This window comes from Caloenas nicobarica, chromosome 3 (genome assembly GCF_036013445.1).
Source record: "Caloenas nicobarica isolate bCalNic1 chromosome 3, bCalNic1.hap1, whole genome shotgun sequence".
In the NCBI taxonomy this organism is placed as follows: domain Eukaryota; kingdom Metazoa; phylum Chordata; class Aves; order Columbiformes; family Columbidae; genus Caloenas; species Caloenas nicobarica.
The window spans coordinates 87515653-87540205 of record NC_088247.1 but is presented as its reverse complement, the minus strand read 5'-3'; the positions used below and the strand labels follow the sequence as shown (position 1 = coordinate 87540205).

Here is a 24553-nt window from a genome sequence, read left to right as displayed (position 1 = left end):
GGTTATGTGCCATTACAGCTGGTGGCCCCCAGAGGGGCTCCTCTAGCTACAGGTCAGACTTCTCAGCCAGAGCATGTGGGTAACCTGCTGTAATGTGCCTTTGACTATGTGTTTCCATTAAACTGTTATTCGCATCTGAATTAATGGAGGTGGCGAGTGCCTCAACCAATCTCTGGCATAATTAGAAACCAGACACTTACCAGTCAAATACCTAAGATAGAACTGGGAAGAAGGGAAGCAAGATTCACGTCAGTAGATATTTATGAGAAGCGGCTGGAGATTGAAAAGTCCTGCGGCCTAAGAGTATTCCTCATAATGAGTTATGTACCTGGGAAATGAAAATTAAACTGTGCTGAAGTGGGAAGAGTTGAATGGGCAGTAAGAGGATTCTCGCGAAGATCTGATGAGTAGTTTGGGTCTTGTGTGAGTTCTTAGAATACTAGGAGTCAATTCAGCTCCCTGTTAGGTTAATGAAGGCCAGCACACAAAAGCCCTCAACCGCTCATCTCAATGATTTATTCTTAGTTCTGCCATAATTAGGACTGCAGTAGAGTCTTGGTGCTGCTTCTGCTAAAGACTGCCAGGCTTGTGGTCCTGCTTCCTCTCTGAACTTCTGATTTTCTTCAGACAACAGGGATGCTACAGAAATATGTACACGTTTTTAAGGTGTTGAGTGTGATTTAGCAGTCTCAAACAAGCTGGCTCACACTAAACTGCAAGCTTGCTTTGTCAGCCTCCTAGCATACCCCGAGGTTAGAATCACACCAGCATTGTTGTGATCGGAGAGCAGTAAATTGAGATGGATGTGAACTTTTGTTTCCCCTGTGTAGACTCTCAAAATACTCCTGTGCTTTTTTTGTTTCGGGTTACGCCTTTTCAAAGGGACACAAACTGAAAAAGCAAGTGCTATTAGCAGCTGTAAACATTGCCTTCTCCCCTCTTTGGCTGAAAATAAGTTGCACCTCTAATGGCTTAACAAACAAGACTAGAAGGGAAAAAATATTTTTCTGTTGTGTTTACTTTGTGCTTTTTACAGATCTGAGTGCTGTCAGTGTCATTGTTTCCCCTTTATTGTCCAGTAATTTCCCCTCTTGTCCACGTGGTTCTTTCCCACAACAGAGGAGAGAAAAACAAGTACAAAAAGTAGGAAAACACTATTGTACAACTGAAGAAAGAGGGAGTCTGCCTGTGCTGTGGGCAGGTGGAAGGTCATAACTCGTTTTCACACATAAAGCAGAGATGAAGGCGATAAGGACTCTTTAAACTTTCCGGCATTGGCTTAAGTCATGGAAAAAGCAGACTTTTTGGCTAACTTTCATACTGCCCCAGCGGTAGCCTTTTGCTGATGGCTTTTCTGTCTCCTAGAACCAGATTGTCAGCAGCTGTAAACAGCACTGTAGAGTTCAGCACATGGATTTTCCAATAAGTTTAGCCTGCTGGCTGCAGTGCTTATTTTGAAAATCCAGTTCACATCAGTGCTGGTAACTCGTAAACTTGTTCCAAAGTTACATCTATTTCTCCAGTGTCCCTGGGTGAGCCAAGCCTGTAGTCAAGACTCTCTTGAGAAGTACTTGGAGCTATATTCTGTGCTGTACAGAGGCCCATCAGTTAGCAGGCTGATGCTGAATTAAGCAAACCTTAGTTAGATTTTTTTTTTGGCTATAGTGATCATGAAACAACTAGCCCTTGTTTCTCCTGCCTCTTGTGTCTCTATGAAATCTGCATTCAGATCTGCTTCCTTCCTTCCTTCCCTCCCCCTCTGCTCGGTTTCCATTGGGATCCCCTTCCATTCTTGGTGTCACGTAGAGAGGGAGAGCTCTCTTAGCATGCTCCTTCCCACGCTTACTCCCCATCTGTCTGTTATTTTTTCTCCATTTTTTGTTGTTGTGCGGTTTGGGATTTTTGTGTATGTGTTTTGTTTTGTTTTTTTCTCTCCCCTGTGTCCAGGATCCTTCATGTGCAGCTGTTTCCCATACAGACACCCAAAGCTGCTGGGACTCGCGTCCCCGGCTGCAAGGAGCCTCCTGTGGCTGCTCAGGCTGTCTCAGCCAAAGGCTCCCCATTAGGAAGACCTTGGGGGCTGTGTTTAGGGCTCACTGTCACTTTGGCTTCCACAGAGGAGCCCCTGAGCAATCGTCCACAGAGGTGAAAGAAGCCAGTCTACTCCATTTTGGGAAATGTAACATTTTAGGCAGCAGTTGCCCCCTAAACTTGCTCTGCAGCTCAGCTTTTTATCTTCTTCTGTATTAAAAGGCAAAAGGCTTACCTTTCTCAGCTGGGGAAAATCCATGCTCAGCAAGCATGTTACTGTCCCCTGTCCCCCCACTTCCCCTCCCTCAGACTTCACGTGCCTGAGGAAGACTCCTCTGAGAAGATAGCTTGTGTCTAAGAAAACATTTCTTTTACAGCTGGGATTATTCTCTTAAAGCCTGAAAGCTCGGGAAGACGAGGAGGGCAAGGCTCTGAGGAGATCTAGAGCAGAGGAGAGAGCTGCAGTCCAAACCTGGTTTTGCATGTCTCCTTGACTTCTTGCATACCACTCAGGGCTACTCTGTAAAGTTGATAGCAAGGCTGAAGCTCCTTTATTTGCAGCACAAGGCTTGGTAGAGCACACAAGCACAGAAAGTCCTATTGAGTTTGGCTCAAACAGCAAAATAATCTCCTACAGGCATGTGGATTTTTCACCTACTCTTGTTGTTTGTATTCTTTGGCATTTGCAGATGAGGTTGTAAATAAGATTTGACATAGTCTTTCTTATTTCGACTGTGTGGTGGTTTTTGTGTGTGGAGGTTTGTTAGGTTTTTTTTTAAACACCCTTGAAAAGGCCTTTCTCTGAAGAATATAGAGCACCTACCCTTTTAAACAGTTTAGGCGAGAACCTTGTAAGTCTATTGAGGAGTACGTCAGTGAGAAGGTAAGATTATGTACAAGAACCATTCTTGTCCAACAATGAAATGAAGATGGGCATGGTTTGTGGGCCTGACAGAAGTACGTACCTTTCAGAGCAAGAGTTACAACTAACTTTTAAATGCCTGCAAGAAATAGGCTGAGGTCTACAGATAAAATGTAGCTTAAAACTCCTTCATGATGTTAAGAATGAAGGTGTGCGTGTAGGTTTCATTTATGAAGTGCTGAAAGGCTTATTTCAACGGATCTGTCAACAGCCTGGATCATAACCAAATTTCTCTATTCAAATGCTCTACCACATCATTTTCATTGTGTGCAAGCTGTGTGCTGTAACGGTAGCTGTGCAGTCAGCCTGTTGTGACCTCTCACCTGACCCACCACAGGAAATAAGGACTGTATTTTTTGTTAATGTCTGTTCTGTGCCCACAGCAAAGAGTGGAGGATGCTCCTGGCCCTCATCCTAGCTTGGAAATCAGTGCTCCCAGCAGTGATTATTTCTCTGAGTTTAAAAAAGCAAGAGCCTGTTCTTTTATTTTTCTCTCCCTAGATTTACCATCGTTATTGTGTTGGAAAACAAAGAAAACCTGCAGGATTCAAGATGCAAACTTGAGCAGGCATTGTGTAGTTGCAGCACAGTTTAGAGTCAACTTCCCACGGAGGAGTGCAGCTGTCAGTTTTGGTTAGGGAAGTCTGTGAAAGTCCTCTCTGGTCTTGAAGGCTTATAAATTGGTGAAGGGCACAATATCTTAAATTTTGTAGGAAATCTTATAATTGAGTTGCTTTAATTCAGGGCGTGTGTTCCCCACACACACCTATTTTTGTGGGGAGATGGGGTAAGAAGAATAATACTTATATGGCACTTTGGAACACGTTTCAGGTTTGAGCATGTGCTGTTTTGTTTTTCTTTCTTTTTCCAGATGAGAGTTGTGCTCCTTAAGTAACTTAATGCTTCTGAGAAATGCCAGTTCAAACCTGCTTCTCAGGCTGTTACAAATTCAGGTGCTAAATCCTACATTAGCAAACTGCTAATTTGGAGGTTGCTCTTCAGTGCATTTAGTCTTTCCATGTACAGGTTGCTAACCAAGGAAAAATATACCACGTACACATATATATATATATACACACACACACTTTAAACTAAGGTGTTTATTACATGCTAATTTTACCATCATCAGTGCTGGCAGAGAGGACCCTTCTCCATTGTGATGTAACCAAACAAATGCATAGTGTCTTGGAATTCCTTCAGTCTCAGCCACGTGCTGCCTATCTGAAGATCCTCCAGTCTGGGAAACGGTGTCACGGGGCTGAGCACCAATACACTCACTATAGCAATGTAAACACAGCCAAAATTAAAAACCACAGGTGTACAAAGAATGTCAGCATAGAGGACTTTGTGAAAGGCTTTTGTTTGAGATTTAATCAACATACTTCTTTCCTTAAAAGATCATTATGAGCCTCTGGAAAGTGAGTGTTATCGAGCAAACATCGATGCTTGGCTTCTGTCCTCACCATTGTTGTTGCTGGCAGACATACTGAAATGATGCAGTAGATTTAAAGGAGGCCAAATATATCCTCACTGGCATGTAGGGGAAGTTTCCACAAAAGTCACACGAGAGAAAACACTGAGCGCAGAAATCTGTTCTGCTGTGTCCGTGCAATGTTCATTCAAATGGCTTACTCGTGAGAAAATAAATAGTACTTTATAACACCTTTCAGCTAAGAAAACAGGGTAACAGTTGGATTTAGAAGTACAAGGTACAGGAAAACTTCTCATGACCCAATGTGATCTGTGACAGTCCATCAATGGTGCTGTGTTACAGTTGTCATCTTCATTTTTTCTGTACTTCAGGGTGAGCAATCAGCTGTCCTGTAACCAAAAGAAAACAGGCTCTTAACGTGCTAGCAATGGCAGTCAATAAAACCATGAGGCTTTGGAAGTATAAACTTTATGGGTGACAGCAACAGAAATCAGACCACTATCCTGGACTCGTATGTTTATCAGAACACTGGTTCTTGTGCAGCTAATACAGAGCCCCGAACTGTGCATGGCACAGGTACAACAGCACAGAATTTGGTCAGATATCTAAGGGGCTATTTTGATGATTGATTTTCAAAAAGAAAAACGTCCAACTTCTAAAAGCACATACTGACACCAAGAGCCAAACCCCCAGTTACAGTAAATACACACTGTGGTACAGAAAACACATATCTATGGATGATTTGGCATTCTGCTGAAAGTGACTCTTGTGCAAGAAACAAAGGCAAATTTGAATGAAAGCACATCCTGAAATTCATAAAATAACCTTATGAGACCTCAAACTCTAGCAGATTTTAAACTGTCTTGACTGCTTCTGCAACTCACCTCAGATTCTTGTGTTTCTGGGAGGGTTTCTATTCCGTTGTGATCCTGTACATGTTGTGGGGCCTCAGCTTCTAGCTCCATATCAGCCTGCATGTTGGGCTTTTCATTCTCCCATTTTGCAAAGCCTTTGTTCTTCCCGGCTTTGCCATGGAACTTGGACTTCATTTTGGGGAAAGTATGGGAACCTGAATCATTCCAGCCTGGCTCATGCCAGAGTGGTTCTGTCTGCGTTGCCTGGCTGGTGGTCGCCCTCTGCAGCCGCACCGAAATTTTCCGCGAAGAGCCAGTGACAAGGGTGATAGCTCTGCCATCGAGGTCCTGGTGTTCTGCAGCAACACTGGGAAATTCAAATACTTCATCTTGGACTGAAAGAGAAGGTGGAATTGTTTATTTTAAATATTTTACTTCAAGATCTTTACAAAAAAGATATCTGAAGCCTGGAATGGGGGAGAAAAGGAGGGGACTTAAAGGTTCAGAATGGAAGTTGACAATTCTGGAATGTTTATGCAGGTCTTCTAGTAGTCAAATCACTTTCAGGACCAGGTCCTTATATACGATTACATATAATTGCACAATGGTTTGCGGAGGTGCTTTATGCAGGCAGCACTAGGCTGTGTGGAAGAGAAGGCAGCAGTATCACTTAGCAGTAGAAAGCTCTGAGAGAGATTGAGAGGTTGTTCTTTATTCCAGGTAACCCCCTATATGCAGCAGTGGTATAATTAGCAGTATTCATGTGCCACTTGGAAATGGATTCTGGCTTTGCATGCACACATTTCCTTCTCCCTCCATCTACATGCTCAGGGGATAAGGCAGAGCTAGAATTGTGTCCTATGTCTCCCAGACCCTGCACCTCAGTGGGTTATAAGGAGAAGTACAATTTCCCTAATTTTATTTCTTTTCAGCTGTGATAGGGATGCTATTATAGAGAATAGGAAGCCTCAGGCAGAAGACTTAAGGCCATCACTGAATAAAGAGATGTTGTGATCTGAGCACCGAACACAAGCTACAGCGCAGTGGAAAGTACATGTGCTGCTCTGTGCATCGGTACAAAGGAAAAATTAAAAATGGCAGCCAGGACACTGGCCATTAGAGAGGATTCCAGAAATGGTTTAAAATAGGAAAAAATGTGTTCTCACCTGGAGGCAGAGATGGACTGCTAGGCAGAGAGCCATGGCTGCTGCCTACTGAGGTTCCTCTGGAAAATTTCCTGCATGCCAGCACAAGCAGGTCTCTGCATTGCTTATGGCAGTTGGCACCGCAATCTGTAAAGAAAGGAATTGTCCAGTCACCAAATGTAAACCCACAACTATCTGGTAATCCCTCAGGGCTATTAGCAGACAGACACCAGGAGGGACTTCGAAGGAACAAATACTTTGCAGAAGGTGTGAAGGGAGTTACAGAAATTGATCATTTGGTGTGAAGAGGGTTACAAAAAATTGATCATTTCTATGGCAGCCATTAATAGAACTCTAGCAGCAGAAGGGAAGAGGGGGATGGTATTTTCATCAGAAATTAATCTCAAGGAGGAAACCTGGAATTACCAGTATGATCATGTGGATGCCAATCATAAAGTTTCTGCTCCACTGCATGAGTCTCCAAAATATTTCTTTTCTATAGTAAACACACTTGGTTAGAATACACTGGAGCTTCCATACTCTGAGCCTCTGGAAGGACAGCTGGAGGTCAGTGTAGGCCACTGCAGGTTAAAACTCATCCAAGTAGCTCAGCAAGAAACATCAGCACAGAGTAAGCTCTGTGAACATGTTATCATCCACCTGGACAAAACTGGCTGAGTGCCTGCACACCTCACCTCTGCTGGGCTTTATATCGCTGCGGATACACTCATCACCAGGTACATTTATCTGAAGTGTGACTGCGGTACGGATCTTATCTGCAAGAAAGGGCCAAAAGGCTGGAGGATATGTACCCCGAACACAGGCCCTCTCTCCTGTGTGTCCCTCCCTTGCCCTTGTTTGAAAATGTCCATCTCCCTTGTTTCTCTGTTGTTGCTCTGTGACCTAACATTTTGTTCTGGGTGAGCCATTGCCAAAGCATTGTGTTTATAACTCTCTGCTAAAAGGGACAGGGTAGCAGCTCTCGCATGATGGATGAGAGTGCCGGTTTTTCCCATCACCTTGTTCAAATGACTAATACAGAAGTACCTGCCCAGCTGTGTTTTTTGTCTGTCCTAAAGGTAACACTTCCCCACCCCTGCTAATCCAATAAAGATCTCTTTAGCCATGGAGAACCTCTTCCATCACTTGTAGACCACACAGTCTTGCTTTATCTCACTATCCACAGTGCTGGAGTAAGCAGCAGACCTGAGCAGATGAACTCCCTACCTCCCCCTGCTAGCACAGTTCAAAACAGAAGACGACAGCTCTATGCTCAGAGGCTGAAATCACCCATAACGGGTGCAGCACTCCAGTGATGCTGGCACATGGAGCAGCTGGCAGCTGCTGCAACAAGGGTAGGCACTAATTACACTTGTTGATCACTTTAAGATCTGAGCGAGCAACTCTGCTCTCTTACTCTCACACTCCATTGCCTACAATTTTTACTCTACAAAACCACTTTTGCTCTCTCTTCACTGGGCCACTGTTACAAGCAATGGTGCAGGACAGAGCTCAGCTTTCAGATCTCGAGTTTACTGGGCTGCTGTGACAAAACCCTATCTTCCTTCCCTCACCCTACCAGTAAAAATATAGACTGCAACTACCCCTTTTGTAGCTGCTCAGATGACAGTAATCAGGAACAGCTGAATTACATACATTGGTTTAGCCATGGACATTTTTCCCACCCCTCTCTGAGGAAGGGATGTCAATGGCTAAAGAAGGAGACAGGAATACGGTGTAACTTAAGAAACAATCTTGCCAATTCTTCGCCCTTCTCCTAGGAGCCAGTGTAAGACTAAGGGAAAAGAGTGCATATAAATACAACTATGAAGTCCCAGTGTGAATGTTCCCCTGTGAGTAACTGGGATGCAACTACAACTGTGTAAAGCAACAGTGCCCTTCAGCCAGAGCTGGGATACTTGAGAAATAAATAGGTCCAGGACTTTAAAGACAATGAGGACCACTACAATGTTATTCTTGAGCTAAACTGCTCAATATGGAGCTAGAGCTGCATAAGCCAGTAAATATTTTATGAAAGCAAGAGAGAGGGCTTTTAAGTTGAACGTCTGCAGAAGATCTTGCAATGAGATCTGCTGGGCAGTCTAGGAATTAAATATTTTTCTATTTCCAGCTCAGCCACTATTGCCTTGCAAGGCCAGCCAGCCTTCATCACAGGCATGCGGATGTACATGACAGAGAGTGTTGCCAGCAGACCTTTTCCTGACCCCAAGTCTCAGGAGCTACATTTCAGGAAGTCTCGGTGTTAGGATGAGGACACTTGGAGGACACAAGATGCAAGGTCTTTGCTGGTATAAAGTGACACCTCATCGAGTCAATGGCTGCTTTGGACCTTTAGAGCTCACATAACCTGTGTTTTCCTACTGGGTGCTACGTCTCCTATTGCAGTGAGACTTCATAGCGTACCAGCAGTTACTGTTCAGGGACAGTACCAAGTGTAGAAGAAAAAAATTGGATGAACAGATATCATTCTAATAAAAAATGCAGTTGACCTACTTGTGCTAAAAAACATCACCTGTAACTTGAAAAATCTATGCAATATTTATTTACCTTTGCATTTGTAGCCTTGTTTGATTATACCCCAGAGCTGCAAAGAAAGACAAAAGAACGTCAAGGAATCAGAAAAGAAAGCTGGAAGGAAAACAAGGTCACAATGAGGAAGTACCAATGGCTACAAAAGCACAAACAGGATACAACTGCTCTTAACACCCTTCCTGTCAGGCAGACCTCCCCCTCTAATTGTGATAAGACCTGTGTGGCTTCCCCCTTATTTGTACTGCTTGCAGTGGAACTACCAGAGGAGGGGCACAGATGACATTTGCTTCCAGGAACAGGTGAAAAATTGCCATTATACCAACCTTACTGAAAACAACAGAGCACATTCTGCTTCTAGGCTCACTTAATGTTATCTGTGAGGGAGTTTCCAGTGTACATCCATCCTCCAGATACATGAATGACCCATGCCGTTCAAACACACCATTGGGGATAGAAATTAGGTTCTTGATTCCCATACTGGTCTCCAGCACATGCGCCCATAGCAATCAGATTTGTTTGCTTCATTTTGCCATCAAAAAAAAGGTTGACAACCAAAAGAGGCAGAAAATCCACTGAATTCCATCTTTGCTTCCTCCCAGAAGCTGTCCTTGTTGATGTACATAAACACCAAATGCTAAACTTCCAGGAGGCAGTGTGTGCAGTCCCACACTTGCAATACAGGCAGAATTGCCTCGGAGGAGGAAAATTCCCCAGCAAATTGTTATCTGTGCACTCAGAAGCACCGTATCTACAGCCATGGCATTATAAAAACAATCATTTTCACTCTGAGAGGCAGAGAGAGAAAGGGGCAGTTTTTCTAGCCCTAGCATGAAACAAACAAACAAACAAATCAGGGACTCCTGTGTTTATTTATCCTGACCTCATTCGAAACACTACCAGGGAGGGTGGGCACCTCCAGGGAGTTGAAACTGCATGTGGCTCCTCACCATATTTATAAGAATCCATGCACAGTGTGCAGGGGGTGAATATGGTCATTAAAGAAACATCCAAAGGGAAGAGCTTGAGAACATTCAGAATACAAGGGAAAGAGTAAAATAAACAGAATATGAAGAGTCTGGGGGAGAAAATCCTCTATACTGTAAAAAAGAATTGCAAGTTAAAATGGGGGCTTGGACAAAGCAAAATAGATTAGACAGGGTGGAAGAAAGGTGAATAAAAGAACAGGACAACAGTGGAAGAAGAGTCCATAGAAAGCCTGCTGCTTGCTCTTTTCCTGCTAACGCTGTATATATGCACAGTGAACGCAGCTGCTGTGGTCAGGCAGTGGAGCCCGCCAGCCTCCCTTGAAAAGCAGCAGCATTAGGAAGAGCAGGGCTGTCAATGCTCGACTTCACGTGATTTTTCCCAGCTTGCTTTGCTACGATCACCATAAGAGACATGGACTGTAGTTGTTTTCACTTCAGCTCTAATCTGTTCTCACTGAAGAGCTTTCTCCTCACTTTCTTAGCTCTGTACCTTCCTCCTACTCAAATTTGGCAGCGCTGTCATGATTACACAGAGCAGCAAAGCTTCGCTGAAGTGTCGTGTCATGAATTCTGACCTGAAGCTTTGAATCCATCTGCCACGGCTCTGCTGCAAAGCCGGCTTGAGCCAGCTCCAAGGTAAGAGGATCCGTGCAAATTCAGATTACAAAGCTCAGTGGGATGGCTGGTCACCTACCCTGCCACGCGGTGCAACTCAAGCTGTGGGACGGAACTGTGACCGACCATGGGTGTATCAGTTTCACTCTGCTTAACGGCATTAGGTTTTAGCTTGACCTTTAAAGTTGGCATTGTTTTAATAACAGATATTTTATTGAATACCGTGTGCAGTGCACTGTCACATCAATTCAACCTGCTGTGCTGTCAGTGCACATTATTTTGACTGTGAATCAGTGTACCAGTTCAAAATTAGGTTTCCACCCATGGATGAGCAGCCCTGAAATACAGAACAAGCACGCAGCAAATTTTGTAGTTGGTTCTTGTCCTGTCGGTCCAGCTCGTCCACAGGACAAAGCCAATGAGTTCAGTGAGCTGACAGGAAAAAATGACCTTATTTCTATTTCCTGTACAACCCCTTACTCATTTGTATTCCCACGCTGGCTGTAATCAGGGAGATGTGAAAAATCCAACAATGGCCTATTAGCAAACTGAGGCAGGAGAAAAATGTCTGGTGGAGAGGATATTTTAGGGCAGTCCTCAGGCCTTGCTTTGCTATGGAAGCTTTCCAAGCATGAACCAAGTGTCACGAACACAGTGACGTCTTCCCAAGGCTGCAAGGAGCTTGAAACAATAGGTTCAGGCCAGTGACTGCCCCTGCCCCATCAGTCTGCTGGAGCTGTCAGCTCCAGAGCCCACCAGCACGCTCCCGAATCAGCATTGACCATGTCGCCTCTGAGGTTCTTGCAGTTCTAGCGGAAATAGGTGGAATTCCTCCTTCCCCGTGGCCTTGATTAGCGGTTGTGATAGAGAGCACAACCATCTGAACAAGACTGACACGTTGCAAAAGAAGCGAGCGGAAGATGGGAGCATGGGCAAGAGCAGGAACAGCAGAGCTGGTCTAAAAGGAGGCAAGTTTTTTGCACTTAGCAGTGCTGTTATTGTTACTTTCAACCACAAAGAAATATTAATTGGTGGAAAAGTTCATGTAGTACGAGCTGGAGATTTTGCTGCCAATGGCAGGGGCAGATCTGCACTGGAGAGCAGGGATCTTGTTCTGAGCTTACACCTTGTGTGTGGGCCACACGTAAGTGGAGGACATTGGCCTCTGCCCTGATTGCTTAAGCTGTCTAAATGTGGATATCTAATTTTAGCGGCGTGCCTACATTAATGTAACTTTTAAATCATAGTAATTCCTTTTTCTTTACTATGCTTTGTTTGAAGTGGAAGCCCGAGGAGGTTTACAAGCAACACAAATGTTCACAGAACCAATCGTTTCCCAGCTACGTACACAGCATTCTATTAAATGGCATCTGGTAAGTTATGGCTGAGATAAAAAGCAAGTTTAAAAAAAACCTCACAAATAAATTTAAAAAAATCTTATTGTACAGAACTGCTGGAAGCACTTTTGATTCCTTGACCAAATTAGAAGATCTGTTAATTCAATAGAGAAAAGACTAAGGCTGTTATGGCCATTCAGAGAATTATGAACATAGCTATGTTGCCATGTGCAATTTCCTGAGAAAGAACGGCTTTTGCTTCATCTACATCCTCTGTTCCAGACACACATTTTCCCTGGAGTTTGTTTGCTTGGGAAATCAAGCCAAATTAAAGAACTTAAGATAAACCAAGTAAAGCCATTCATATAGTCTCTGATATCCTTTAGCTACAATGATTTTATTTTTTTCCCTGAAACAGTAATTCTTACAAATGCCAGTATTCAAGAACCACTAAAACAAAACTGGATAGCATAGCTACAACAGGAGTAAATGTTTTCTGCTTCTAAATGCAACGAAATATTTGGCCACGAGACTTCAGCAATGCGCTGAGCCAGCTTCACCCTGTCTACATTAAAGGGTACAAAATTGTGTTTAAGATATACTATTATTAAAAACATACTTACAAATCCTGCACAGTGCTCACAGAAAGTTGGTTTAAGATAGGTCATCTCCTGGAAGTTGTGAATAAATCCTGGTCCCATTTTACACTGGAACTGTGATTTAGCTCTCAGAAAGTAAGCCATCATTTCTTCTTTGCTTATAAGACCATCTCTGTTAGGGGAAAAAAACGGTAGAGTAGATCTGTCACTGCTCACAGCACTGAAGAGTTCAAGATTTTCTCATCGCAAAAAGCACACCACACACAAAGCACATTTCTTTGAGCTGCAACAGTCCTGGCAGAAAAAAAAGCCTTAGAGCCTTTGTGGTTCTTATTGTTCATTAAACAGCAAACACTGAACTAACAGCATGGACCTTGGTTTCTCACCTGTTCACGATATCAGAGCACAGACCAGGCCATTATGTGAAGGACCGTGACCTACAGCTCACACAGACCAAGCAGTTGTGCTCCTGGTTGACCACCAGCCTTGAATGCAAAGAGATTCTGGACAAGAATTATCAAGCCCAGCTGGCTAGGAAATATATATACACCTCCTAGAATATTTGTTACCCTCTCTCTGTTCCATACACGCATTTCCCTTGTCCCATACACAACTTGTTTGTTTCACCAGTCTGATGCCTGGTCTGGGTACAGGATCTCCACTGTAATTTGACAGTACTGTAGGGGTTTTGACTCAGTCCCAGCAGGAATTCCTCATTAAGCTATTACAAAAATTATTTTTAAAGTACCAGGTAAAGCAGGACCCCAGCCTGGTCTTGTAGAACCAAGTGCGGCATAAGAAGTAAAATGACAACAGGAATCGGCCTTCAGTGATATTCTGTTCCTTAAGCGAGATGTCAGACCCAAAAAGCTTGGGAGACACTGTTTTTTCAATATTTGTTTTACATGGGTTTTCAAATTGGGGAAAATAAATAAATAAATAACAACAACAACCAAACAAACAGAAACTTCCAAACTTACTGGTCTTTGTCCAGTACACAGAAAGAGTCCAAAAAGGGGAAGTTGGCAGCTATACTTTCAAAGTCTTCCTGAGAAATATAGCCATCATGGTCATGATCGTAGTTCCTAAAGACAGACTGGGAAACAAAAAGAAATTTATAGTCCTAGTACCCAAGCTATCCTGAAACTATACCAGCTTTTGAACCTTATAATTACATGTAAATTAATATTCAACACTACTAGACATATGCTTTGCTCCTTTGTTTTATTCCTTTTATTCCTACTTGGTACTTCAATATGCGTATTTATTGGACCGTAGGGGAAAAATGGCTGATTTTTAAAGAAAACTTGACTTGGGTATTTATCTAGTGATAGTCCTCCACACCTCTTCAGACATAATTATTTTTGCTTTATTTTTCTTTATTGGAAATGTCACTAAAATTCTGTCCCATGTGACATATTCCCTTTGCTTCATTAACTATGCTTTTTAATCACAAAAAAAGAAATAAACCAAAACCAACCCAACAGCAGCTTTCCCATGAGTATTTCAGATGTTTCTGGCTTCACTTCTCTTTTAGGTGGTCACCTCAGCTCTGCCACAGTACTGTTTCAATCTGATTTGTTCACTAATACTTTGACATCCAGATCACGAGCACTTTGTGTCTAACAACTCCCTCCCATCAACCCGCCCCAGCTCACCACTCAGTAAAACCAGACATGGGATCAAATTTAAAAGGTCGCATAAAGTGACGGAAGCCCTTCTTAGCTGCTAAGGAATTACTATATTCTGTTTTACTGACTGCAGAGATGTGTAAGGGGCATTAAAGTTACATGTGATGCTGATAGGGAAAATAGGCATGCCAAAGTTGACATGACTATCTGAGAGACAAATACAGAAGCACAAACTATCTCATTAAATTAAGATTTGGTTGACAAAGATGAGAATTGAATACACTGAGACCTCTGAAAAGTGTTCGCATTGTCCTTATTTTAATGAGAATGTGATGAAACCAATTTCTAAGCATCCGTCAAACGACCTGTAACTGGTGACTGGCAGACCTTGAAAACACATTGTTAAGAAGAAATCAATATGCAAACCCACGTAGTAGTCAACACTTTTAGTAATTAAAAAACCAAAACCCAAAAGCAAACAAAACCACAAACAAACAAACAAAACCCCCGAACCAACCAACCAACCAAACCAAAGCAAAACAAACCAAACCAACAAACAAAACCCACCACAAGCCAACCAACCAACCAACCAAACCAAACAAACATAAAAACACAAACCACATTAAAGCACAACTTGAAGCAGCTAGTAAATGACAAAGACTGGCAAAACACAGACAGTTGCAGAGAGTGGTGGTGGCCTCTGGGTAAGCTGTATCTGTAACAGCCCCAAACCATGTCTTAAGCCTGTCAAACTCAAGATCCTATGTTCTGAACCAGGCCAAAATTGTGGGATGGGGGACTGCATCTCCCCTACCCACAGGAACGAGAACAAGCCCCCACTCAGCACATTCTGGAAAGATTAAGGAGTTGCGACATACTTCCTATTTAAACAAGCTAATGGAGTTTTGGATGTGGATTGATTTTTATCAACACATATGGCACTGACAAAAGCAATACAGGAACAGCATGTGCAGTTCTGGCATCCCACATTAAGAGAAAAAAATGAAACTTTTGTTAAAAAAGAGCACGTACAAAATGTAACCCACAAGATACATTTGAAGTCTGAGTGAACTGAAGACTTCAAGTTATCATAACATGACTCCAATTAATGATCTGTGACACCTATAAGGCCAGAATTTAACACTTCCTCCCAGACTTAGTAATTAATTTTTTAAAAGCAAGAGGAAATCTTGTTTCATTATCTACAATGCATTCCTGGTTTCTCTGCATGCTCCTCACGTCACTGCAAGTTCCTTTACACACCAATACAGCAGGGCTCAGTCTCTCCAAAGGAACCTGGCAGCGTTTGGTTTTGTTTGCATTACCTAACATGTCACCTTCCAAACTGAAGCTGGAAGATCCCAGCTATAATTCTTTATGAACTCATGCCCACATTTTTAAAGTGATACCAAGATGGTGTTATCTTTACCATACGTAGTATGCTCTGGACAGCCAAATGACAGCAAGCTGAAAATCAGAAACAAGGTTTCCAGAAACCTTCTCTGAACTCAGTAATCCGTGAGTCCTTGTATCTGAGTATTTTGGTTTCTGGACATAACCCGGGTGGCCAGAGCTGCAACACTCAACTTTGCCCTTTCGAGTTATATTTGCTCATCAAACCTATTGAACAGCAGCCAGGCTTTGGATGCTCCTGAAAGTTTGCTCCGTTGCATCCAGAAACCTGCTTACTAATTCCATCACTGATTGCAGGAATAAAATATTTCTGAAAGTATCAGTAAAAGCTCAGATTTGTTATCTTATGTCTGAAGTTCATCCCAACCATAACAACATCTTAAAAAGCTTGAAATTAATTGTAGTTATGACAATGTCAAAACTATTGTTGTCTTCTATTATTTGAAATACTTACATCCACCAGCTTTCGTATGTGCTTGTTAATGACGGTAGGGTCGGGTTTTGGTACCACTCCAGATGCCCACTCCAATGGTTCTACTGGCTTGTTAGGGGTTGTCGGGGAGGTAGGCTGCTGAGAGATGGATCAGAACACAAAGATTTTAAAATCTGAATTACGAAGTTGAGCTTCCCATTAAAAGCAGTTCTGTATGTCAGAGTTACAACCACAAACTACTGGAGTCCCTGTGCTGTAAAAATGTACTTAGGACAACATCACGCAAGATACGTTACAATGAGACTCAGAGGAAGGGGGAAGGAAGGAGGGTCTCTGGACATAGTGGGCATCAAAAATAGATGTCCAAACCTTGCTTTTCTCTTTCCCGATACAGCCCTTGAGGAACTCACCACCACGATGCAGCCTGGCCCCAGCTGTATTGGTGGGTAGCTTTATTAATTTGGCTTTTCTTTATTCAGTTTTCAGAGCAGCTTTTATCAGTTCCTCAATGGCTCTTGATTCATCATACAAATCTGCACAAGTAAGTTTGAGAAGAAAAAAAATCCCGCTGGAGGGACCGTGCCCAGGAGCCACACGAGGGACTCTGATGGGCTGAGCAAGTTTACGCTCCTGCTCTGCGCGCACCAAGAGGACAGCAGGATGCAGAAGCGGGGGCAGAATTGTGCTTGGCGATCCCACAGGCTTCCAGCTGAGATGTGCCAGGATGCACAGCACATCTCGGCAGCCTGAGGAGAACGGCTGACCTTTGACTTGCTCTGCACACAACACCAGCCAGACTATTTTATTCTGAAAACAGCTTGCTCTTGACAAAACGGAAGCTGTCAGCTCACTTGATGCACAGAAAATGCACCCAGCTCCCTCCACGCCACTATGAGGCTTTGGGAGAAGCTCTGGCACACAGCTCAGCTTGTTCAAGTAGAAAATATAGGACAAATCTGAACATGGTTTCAGATAAACAATTCAAAAATCGCCATTTAGCAATGAAAATGCTGCAAGGCGGACTGGCCTTCTCCTGCATCTGCCACTAGACATCTAGCAGGTGAAGCAGTGTCAAGGAGAAAAAATTCAGCATGGTTTACATCAGATGGGAGATGGCCCACAGCCTCAGAAGGCCCCTGTATTGGCTGGTGAGCAACAAATCTGGGTCTCATCTGTCTCCCTTTAAATTGGCGTGATTTGAGAGGGAGATAATTAGAATCACAGAATCATGGAATGTCCTGAGTTGGAAGGGACCCACAAGGATGATCGAGTCCAACTCCTGTCCCTGCACAGGACAACCCCACAGTTCACACCATGTGTCTGAGGGCCTTGTCCAGTCTCTTCTTGAACACTGTCAGGCTTGGGGCTGTGACACCTCCCTGGGGAACCTGTTCCAGTTCTCCACCACCCTCTGGGGGAAGAATTACACCATAGAAAAATGTTACAGTTACTATCATGCATAACAAAGTTATTGTAGACTTCGATACTGAGATAAAAAATGGTCAAAAGGTGACCATACTCTACTGTGTTTGGTAGGAAAAAAAAAAAAAGATGTATTGGTGGGTTGCTTTATTAATTTGGCTTTTCTTTATGCAGTTTTCAGAGCAGCTTTTACCAATTCCTCAATGGCTCTTGATTCATCATACAAATCTGCACAAGTAAGTTTGAGAAGAAAAAAATCCCTATATCCACAGAATTCAATATCAACAAGAAATACAGTGAACTTGTATATCTAGCTCCACATGCCAAAAACACTTACAGAATGTTTTAATCCTAAAATTAATGTCATCACACAGTGATGGACCAACATGCTGGCAAGTGCTTTTGCTCTAAAAATATGCAGAAATACACCAGTCTTTTAAAAATGACATGTTACATGATAACATGTAACATGCCAATATTGTGATATTCTTACAGTTATGGTCAGAGAAGAAATTTGAAATGTGCCTTCTCCTAAAAAAATCTTAGACTAAAAGGACTCAAAGCACCAGTACTGACGTGTCAGAGAGGTGCTAGACTACCAAATCCTCACAGACAGCTTTTAACTCCTGCTGGTCTGAGTTCGCAACGGCAGAAAGAGACTGAACCCACTGGAGCATTCCTCTTTCTTCTGGGCTATTTCATTTGAAGCCTCATTCAATTTTTATGTTTTTAAACAAGTTGCAAGAAAAACTTCATGTTACTGCCCGCTAGTCAAAGGGAAATGCTTCCTCCTATTTCACTCATAGACTTGTATGAACCACTATAATTTTATTTATTAATTTGAATCATAGAATCATAGAATCATTTTAGTTGGAAGAGACCCCAAGATCATCGAGTCCAACCAGCAGCCTAACTCAGGCACTAGAAATACATGCTATGAAGAAAGGTACTAATCAGTGTCCAGAGACTACCTAACTGAATTTATTGAAAGTTCAGAAACACTCTATCTGGTCATGCTGCTTGTGATTCAGCCTGTATCTCCTCACTGTTTCACCAGTACAGGGACAATGGTGTCACAGATTTAAAAAGCATTTTCAGATGGATGCAAACATCTGCCTATTTTAGTGTTGAAATAAATTCTACTCAAAAGCAAGTGTATCCAGTGGCATAAATGTACCAGGCAGAGTTGTCTTCCAGCCAACAGCTGTACTAGTAAAACCCCCAACAGGAAGATAACTAATGCACAGGGAAAAGCACGACAGTGTGACAGGGAGATGCTACACTACAACTGGTGGTTAGCCTTCAGTATTTTTTTTAGGCTGCAACGCTGACTGAAGACTCTCTTCCCAGTTTTAGCAGGATGAAAGTCTTGCTCAAGTCCCTGTTGACAGTAGGCTCGTATGCTCACTTTTGCCTCAAAAACGACTGCAGCAGCATGAGGCACATCCTCTGCTGTGCACCTGCATGGAGTTGTACCCTTACGACAGTAAATCAAGGAGCAGTTGGAGTGATATAACTATGCTGTTGTGTTCCCTTTGACAAATTTTTCCACATACAAAAGCTCTACACGTTCTTTCCTCTCTAAAATATCTTGTGTGCTTTGGCACTCCATCAAAGACAAGTCTGCCTCAAATAGTCTGGCTTCTGTAGATTCAGCTGTAGCTTTTTACCCACCAGGGTGCTGCAACAGCTCAATGTCACTGGTTATTCATTGATCCTTATGCAGAAGTCTCCTGCAATTGCTGGGTACTGTTAAAGTTCACAGCACTGTTTATATCGCTTTTGTCCTTCTTAAAGCTCAGGCTAGAGATCAAAGCAGCAAGGTGATGATTTTCTTCATTTACAGTAGTGGCCCATTAGACCTTCCACAACACAGAGGCATAACAGATCAGCTTTGCTGGCAGTAATGGGAGCAAGAGGGAGCCAGAATAACTGCAATGAACGGGAACTATTGTGGTCAAATCATATCCAACAAGGATGGGAGACTCTAAGGGAATTCCAGGTTTTAAAACTGAGTTAGCGTTGACTATGGAAATATTAAATATCTTCCTTATTATTGCTCATCATCCACCATTGAAAGCACACACATATAGTCCTCAAACAGGTGATAAACTATCTTAAAATCCAGAGAAGCCCTATACTTAGAAATTAGGGGGTTCTGCTTCCTTGCTTGCTTTTAAGAATACTTCAAAAACGTAGAAAGCACTGCAATGAATCAACTCAGACTACTAGACTCTCATCTTATACACTGCTAAGCATTTGCAGCCACACTTAGTTTCTGCTGGTGTCAGACTTGAGAGGGCTCATCCTGAGAGAATCACATGCTGGATATGACAGGTAATAAGGATGTTAATGCACTGATTAAATGCTCAGAGGAAAGAGGAGTCCCCGAACTTTGGCAACAGAAGAGAGAGTAATGCTTTAAATGAAATTCAGCTATTAATTAGGAGATTTATCTGTATCCTCAGCATAACGAAAAATGCATCAATGCAGCATTATCTTTAGTTGCACATACTAAAAAAAAAAAAAAAAAGTAATGTTTATTCTGAAGTGTTTAAACATCAGTTGAGAGCCCAAGACACAGCCAATTCTACATAAGCAGTTTTTAAAACACCACAGCTAATGCTGTAGCTTACCTAAAAAAAGTTTAGATGCAGTGTTGTTTTATATAGCTGCACCAGCATCCAGAAAATGAAGTAATGGTCACACAATAAATAATTGATGTAAACTTACGAAAGATATCTTCACATAAAGCAGAACTATGTTTTCCATGGCTTGCAGAGACTTTGTTGAAAAATAATTAATAATGAAGTCTGGCATGTATCACTATTATTAGCCTAAAATGCACTAAAACCCTATAAATAGTGACTGTGTTTACTATACAAGCATACACACTAAAAAGCTTTATGTGCATCTGAACAAGGAACTACATTAACTGTCATTTTAAAATTTAATCAACCGTACACAAACAAAATAAGCAATATGTCAAAATGCAGTAAAATATGACCTACAGATTTGGAGTTCCTTGGTTCCAGCACCAGCGAGAGCTTGTAGATATCATCCTCAGTGTGATAGAGATCCAGGGACAGCTATGTGTAAGAGAGAGGAAAAAACAGTAATATTTATTAGACCGGGTAGGATATGAGAGGCTTGTAAGCAGAGATACATCTCCCACTGAAGCTAAACAAAAAGTTCTGCTACTTGGTGTGTCAGGATACACACTGAGGCTGCTTGCAGCTGCTGGGAAAAGCAGCTTTTCACAGGGCTAATGTAACACACGCTGGTGAGCACACATCTGTGCTGATCTGAGCAGGTGCTGTCACAACTTGCATTTCAACGTGTCGAGTGAGAGGGCCTGTGTGTTGACCTTCTTCACAGGGGGACATTGGTACCGAAGATCACCCTCATGCAAAACACTTTCTTTCAGCAGCTCAGTGGTCATGACAGATCTCAGAGAAATAACCTGCTGAATACAAAAACTGCAGGAAATAAGCTGTTAAAGAGGCTGGGCTAGAAGGACTTCAGATTGTGTTCTGGTCAAATTTTCTTCCTGAAGAAAGGTGAGAGAACTGAAGCTCTTCTGCGGAGATCTGACTGTGCAGCAAAAGCCTCTCTGGAAAGCCCTGGGCACTGACACTGGCCAGCTTTGGCACTGCTGTTGATGCAGCAAAGTCCTCCATAAAGATTAGTCCCAGTTACTCCAGCCCAGCTTTGCCTGTTCCTGATCCCCTCTCAGCAAGTAAGGCAAATTCTCTTTCAGTTTCTGTTTTTAGATAAATTAAAGATTTTTCTTCTGTGTTCTCATTTTTTTTCCCTAGAGGATTTATTGAGAAAAAAGAAGGGGCATAAATATGCTTAAAGTAAAATGAATTTGTTTGGTTTTACTTTGGAAGCCGTGGTCTTGTGCTGATGCAGGTCTGCAGTAAATTCCTTCTTGCTTGGAGTGATGAGGGAGAAAAGTAATCAACATTGTGGTCAATGTTTTGCAATGAGAGGAAAGGAACATTGCATGCTTTCTGTGATCATGTCCCTACATTAAATGGTTCTGGAGTAATTGATATGAAGTTATCATCTACCTTGCAAATCCCCACTTAATCTAAGATTGAGTTAAAAGGACGTTTCCCAGCAGGCAGATAGAATTAGGACTGACTAAATGACTCTGACAGAAGGTTATTTTTAGAGACCCTGAAGTGCTGGACTAGTAACAAGCAGGACCAGTGACACTGTACTGCAGAACCACTTCGAGGAACTACCTTCTTTTAGGCAGAATTTGGGCAATGATTAAGACAGGAGTCATGCCCTTTCCCAAGATAGGTACACATCCCAGAGCAAATGCATCCCTTCAGAGGTGTCTGGACTTTGCATTATTCATTTTGTCTAGCTGTAACACTACACTGATTTTTGCACTTTGTAATTTGGTTACGGGCACCAGTGAAAGCCTGAGCATCCTGCAGGTTCCTTCACCCAGCTGGCATGGTGCTCTCACAGGGGACCTGTCCTAAAGATAATGTAGATCCAGTAACTGCTGTAATAAATATCATTCATGTACTTAGCTAGTCAGTGACTGTATTGTTAGGTTCCTGAGTGGTACAAGATAAGCAGAACTCAGTTGGAGCAAATTATATTATCAGGTCAGGTCGGGTTTGACAGTAGAATTGCTCATGTAAAAGGCCTTGCGCTGTTCTTACTAAAGAGCGCAGTTTTCTCATCAGGCCAGATGAGCAGGGTGTGGATTTGGGGGTGGAAATGCATTAATATTTACTGAGTGAGTTTGATCTTATTGTAAGCAGCAGTTGTAACTTCATTAGGCACAACATGTAAGTGCACAATGGACAAGGTATTGTCTAGTACAGAAGTTTCGAATACTAGCAAAAAAATCACAAGCATGATGACGACACAGTTATATAAGGTCTCATTTTATATTTTATTTACGGTTTTGCTCTGACGATAAAGTGTAATCAGACTTTTCCTAGGACAACCTTTCCAGTGGGTGGCAGTTTCCATTCTAATTTTACTTCCATTGCTGTCCTATTTTTCTAAGAAATTGGGGGGGGATTGAAGGGGTGGAGGAGGGATCAGAAAGGTGTGGCTTTTTTTGTAAGTGGAACTTACTGAACACAAGTTAGGGAGGGTGACTTTCAATTTGATTGTTTAGATATTTCTCATTCTCTTCACTAGACTGTACAAACGACTGGGACTTTCCAGTCATTTGCATATAGTCTCAGAACAGGTTAGATAAATAGCTGTTGAGACCTAAAAATAGTGGGGGGGGAAAATGGTGGCACCAAGTAAACTCTGACACAATTAGTATAAATGCACTGTAGACTAGTTGAGAGACTGAGATCCTTTTGCAATCCACAGAAAGTGATGAAACATTTACCCACAGGCTTTTATTCATGTTGTGAAATAAAAACAATGTGGAAATACTACACAGCAGGTAAAGAAATCCCTTAAGCATCCTTACCAAATGTAAGTTTTCTAATGATGAAAATGTCATTAGAACTACTATCCCTCTCTGGTGCACTACCAAGCTTGTGCTTATGTCCTCATTTACTACTTATTCTTAGCTCCAGGTTTTGGATGCCAGGGTCTGTCAGGGAATTGGGTACAGAGCCAGTGGAGAAGGAGCGAGTGTGGCCAACAACGCAGGGAAGGAGAAAGAACCACACAGACTAAGAGCAAGCATGCACCAAGATATGAGTCCATCTTTGTGTAAGATGTTCTGGCTCACTGGCAGCTGAGTCGTGGCACATTTACTTCTCTTGCCCATGTAACTCGGTATCATTTACACATGACGAGGAAGGACTTGGATCACCAGAGCTCCATCTCAGGTTTTGCAGTCTCCTGTGCCAGTAAGCCTGGCTTTTGTCTTGCTGCTCCATACAATAAACCTTTGCCTTATTTGTGGCATTTTAACTGGCTTCTTTCAGTTACTGGTTCAAAGCTAAAATTCTGTGAGCTAGCAGCTGATTTTTTATGCTGACAATAAGATGTGGGGGTAAAGCAAACTTCTAAGTTTGTGTGCAGTTGTTTAAAGCAAGGGAGAGCCCAATTTTCCAAAATGCTTATCATTCAGTACCTACCACTGAAGCCAGAGAGATTCAAGTTCTCTTGTTCCCCATTCACCCTTTAGGTTTATATGCACAATGGCACCTGAAAAATACCCAAAGAACTTTGACCAGGGGGCCTGAAGTTTCCTACCAAGCCCTTGTCCAGCTTTTAAGCCAGCTCTCACTCTTAATACAACCTCCCCAGATGCCACCATTTCCAAAACACTTGAAAGGTATCAGCTCCCCCAGGGTGGATAGGCATCCACCACTGAGGAAAAGAAAGACCAGGGCAAATTCCCACATGCCCACTTAGTCCATGAAACACCCATTTTATCTTTTTGTGCAAGTTGCTGGACTCGCAAACCAAGCACCCAGTGATTTACGTGTCAAGCAAGCACAAGGCAGGCTGTTAGCACTTGCTAAGTGAGGTGTAAAAGGCAATGCTGCAAGGGATGGAGGCCAGGCAAGAGATTTACACATTGCTTATCAGGACAAAACACCTCCTAAAAGCCTGCCTGCATGGAAGCGGCTTAATGGGAAAACAGCAGAAGTGAACAAATAGTTGGGTCAGCTGATTCACATGCAAATGAAAAGCAATCCACACCTTTATGCACGTTTACTAGTTTTGAAAGGGACTTTCTCTAAGTAAGTTAAAGACGAGAAAAATTTTTACACTTTACATTAGAGAGGAAAGACCTAGCAATAAATAGAATAGTTATTTATTCAGGCTCTGAAAACTTAGGATGACTTTGGCAGCAAGGGACGCTAAATCTGCTAAAAGACCATTTGCACATAGCAAGGTCAACTATTTTTAGTCAGGTCTTGTCAGCTTTGGGCTGCAATCCTAACTTTCTTCTCCTCTTTCTCTGACCCCAACCTATAATTTCAAGCTTTCTTATTAACAAAAAGATTGACAAAAACATTTCACCTGCTACACAAGTTCATTATTACTGTTTAAGAGACCACTGTAAAAAAGAGAACTGTAATGTATTCATATGTATAAATGAGGTAAAAACCTACATACTGGAATAAAAGTGAGAATATTAATAATATTATTATGACATGTACCAAAATTCAGGTCCGGAAATCTTTTGTAGAAATTTGGTTTTATCCTTTTTGGGAGTCGCCGT

At 42.3% G+C, this 24553-nt stretch overlaps 1 protein-coding gene across 2 annotated transcripts in view; it reads right to left on the bottom strand.

The window, feature by feature from the left end:
- Positions 1-4100: 4100 nt before the first annotated feature.
- The window catches only part of RASGRP3 (RAS guanyl releasing protein 3), a 60813-nt gene continuing 40360 nt past the window's right edge, over positions 4101-24553 (bottom strand). Inside the window, exons 10-17 of one of the 2 annotated variants that reach the window (XM_065631395.1) lie at positions 20385-20462; positions 15973-16089; positions 13455-13570; positions 12499-12646; positions 8953-8989; positions 6406-6531; positions 5270-5634; positions 4101-4774 (exon numbers count right to left, since the gene is read on the bottom strand). In XM_065631395.1, coding sequence (XP_065487467.1) covers positions 4766-4774; positions 5270-5634; positions 6406-6531; positions 8953-8989; positions 12499-12646; positions 13455-13570; positions 15973-16089; positions 20385-20462 — 996 coding nt within the window. In that variant the 3' untranslated portion in view covers positions 4101-4765. The remainder of the gene's footprint in view (positions 4775-5269; positions 5635-6405; positions 6532-8952; positions 8990-12498; positions 12647-13454; positions 13571-15972; positions 16090-20384; positions 20463-24553) is intronic. The other variant, XM_065631396.1, reaches the window with a different exon arrangement.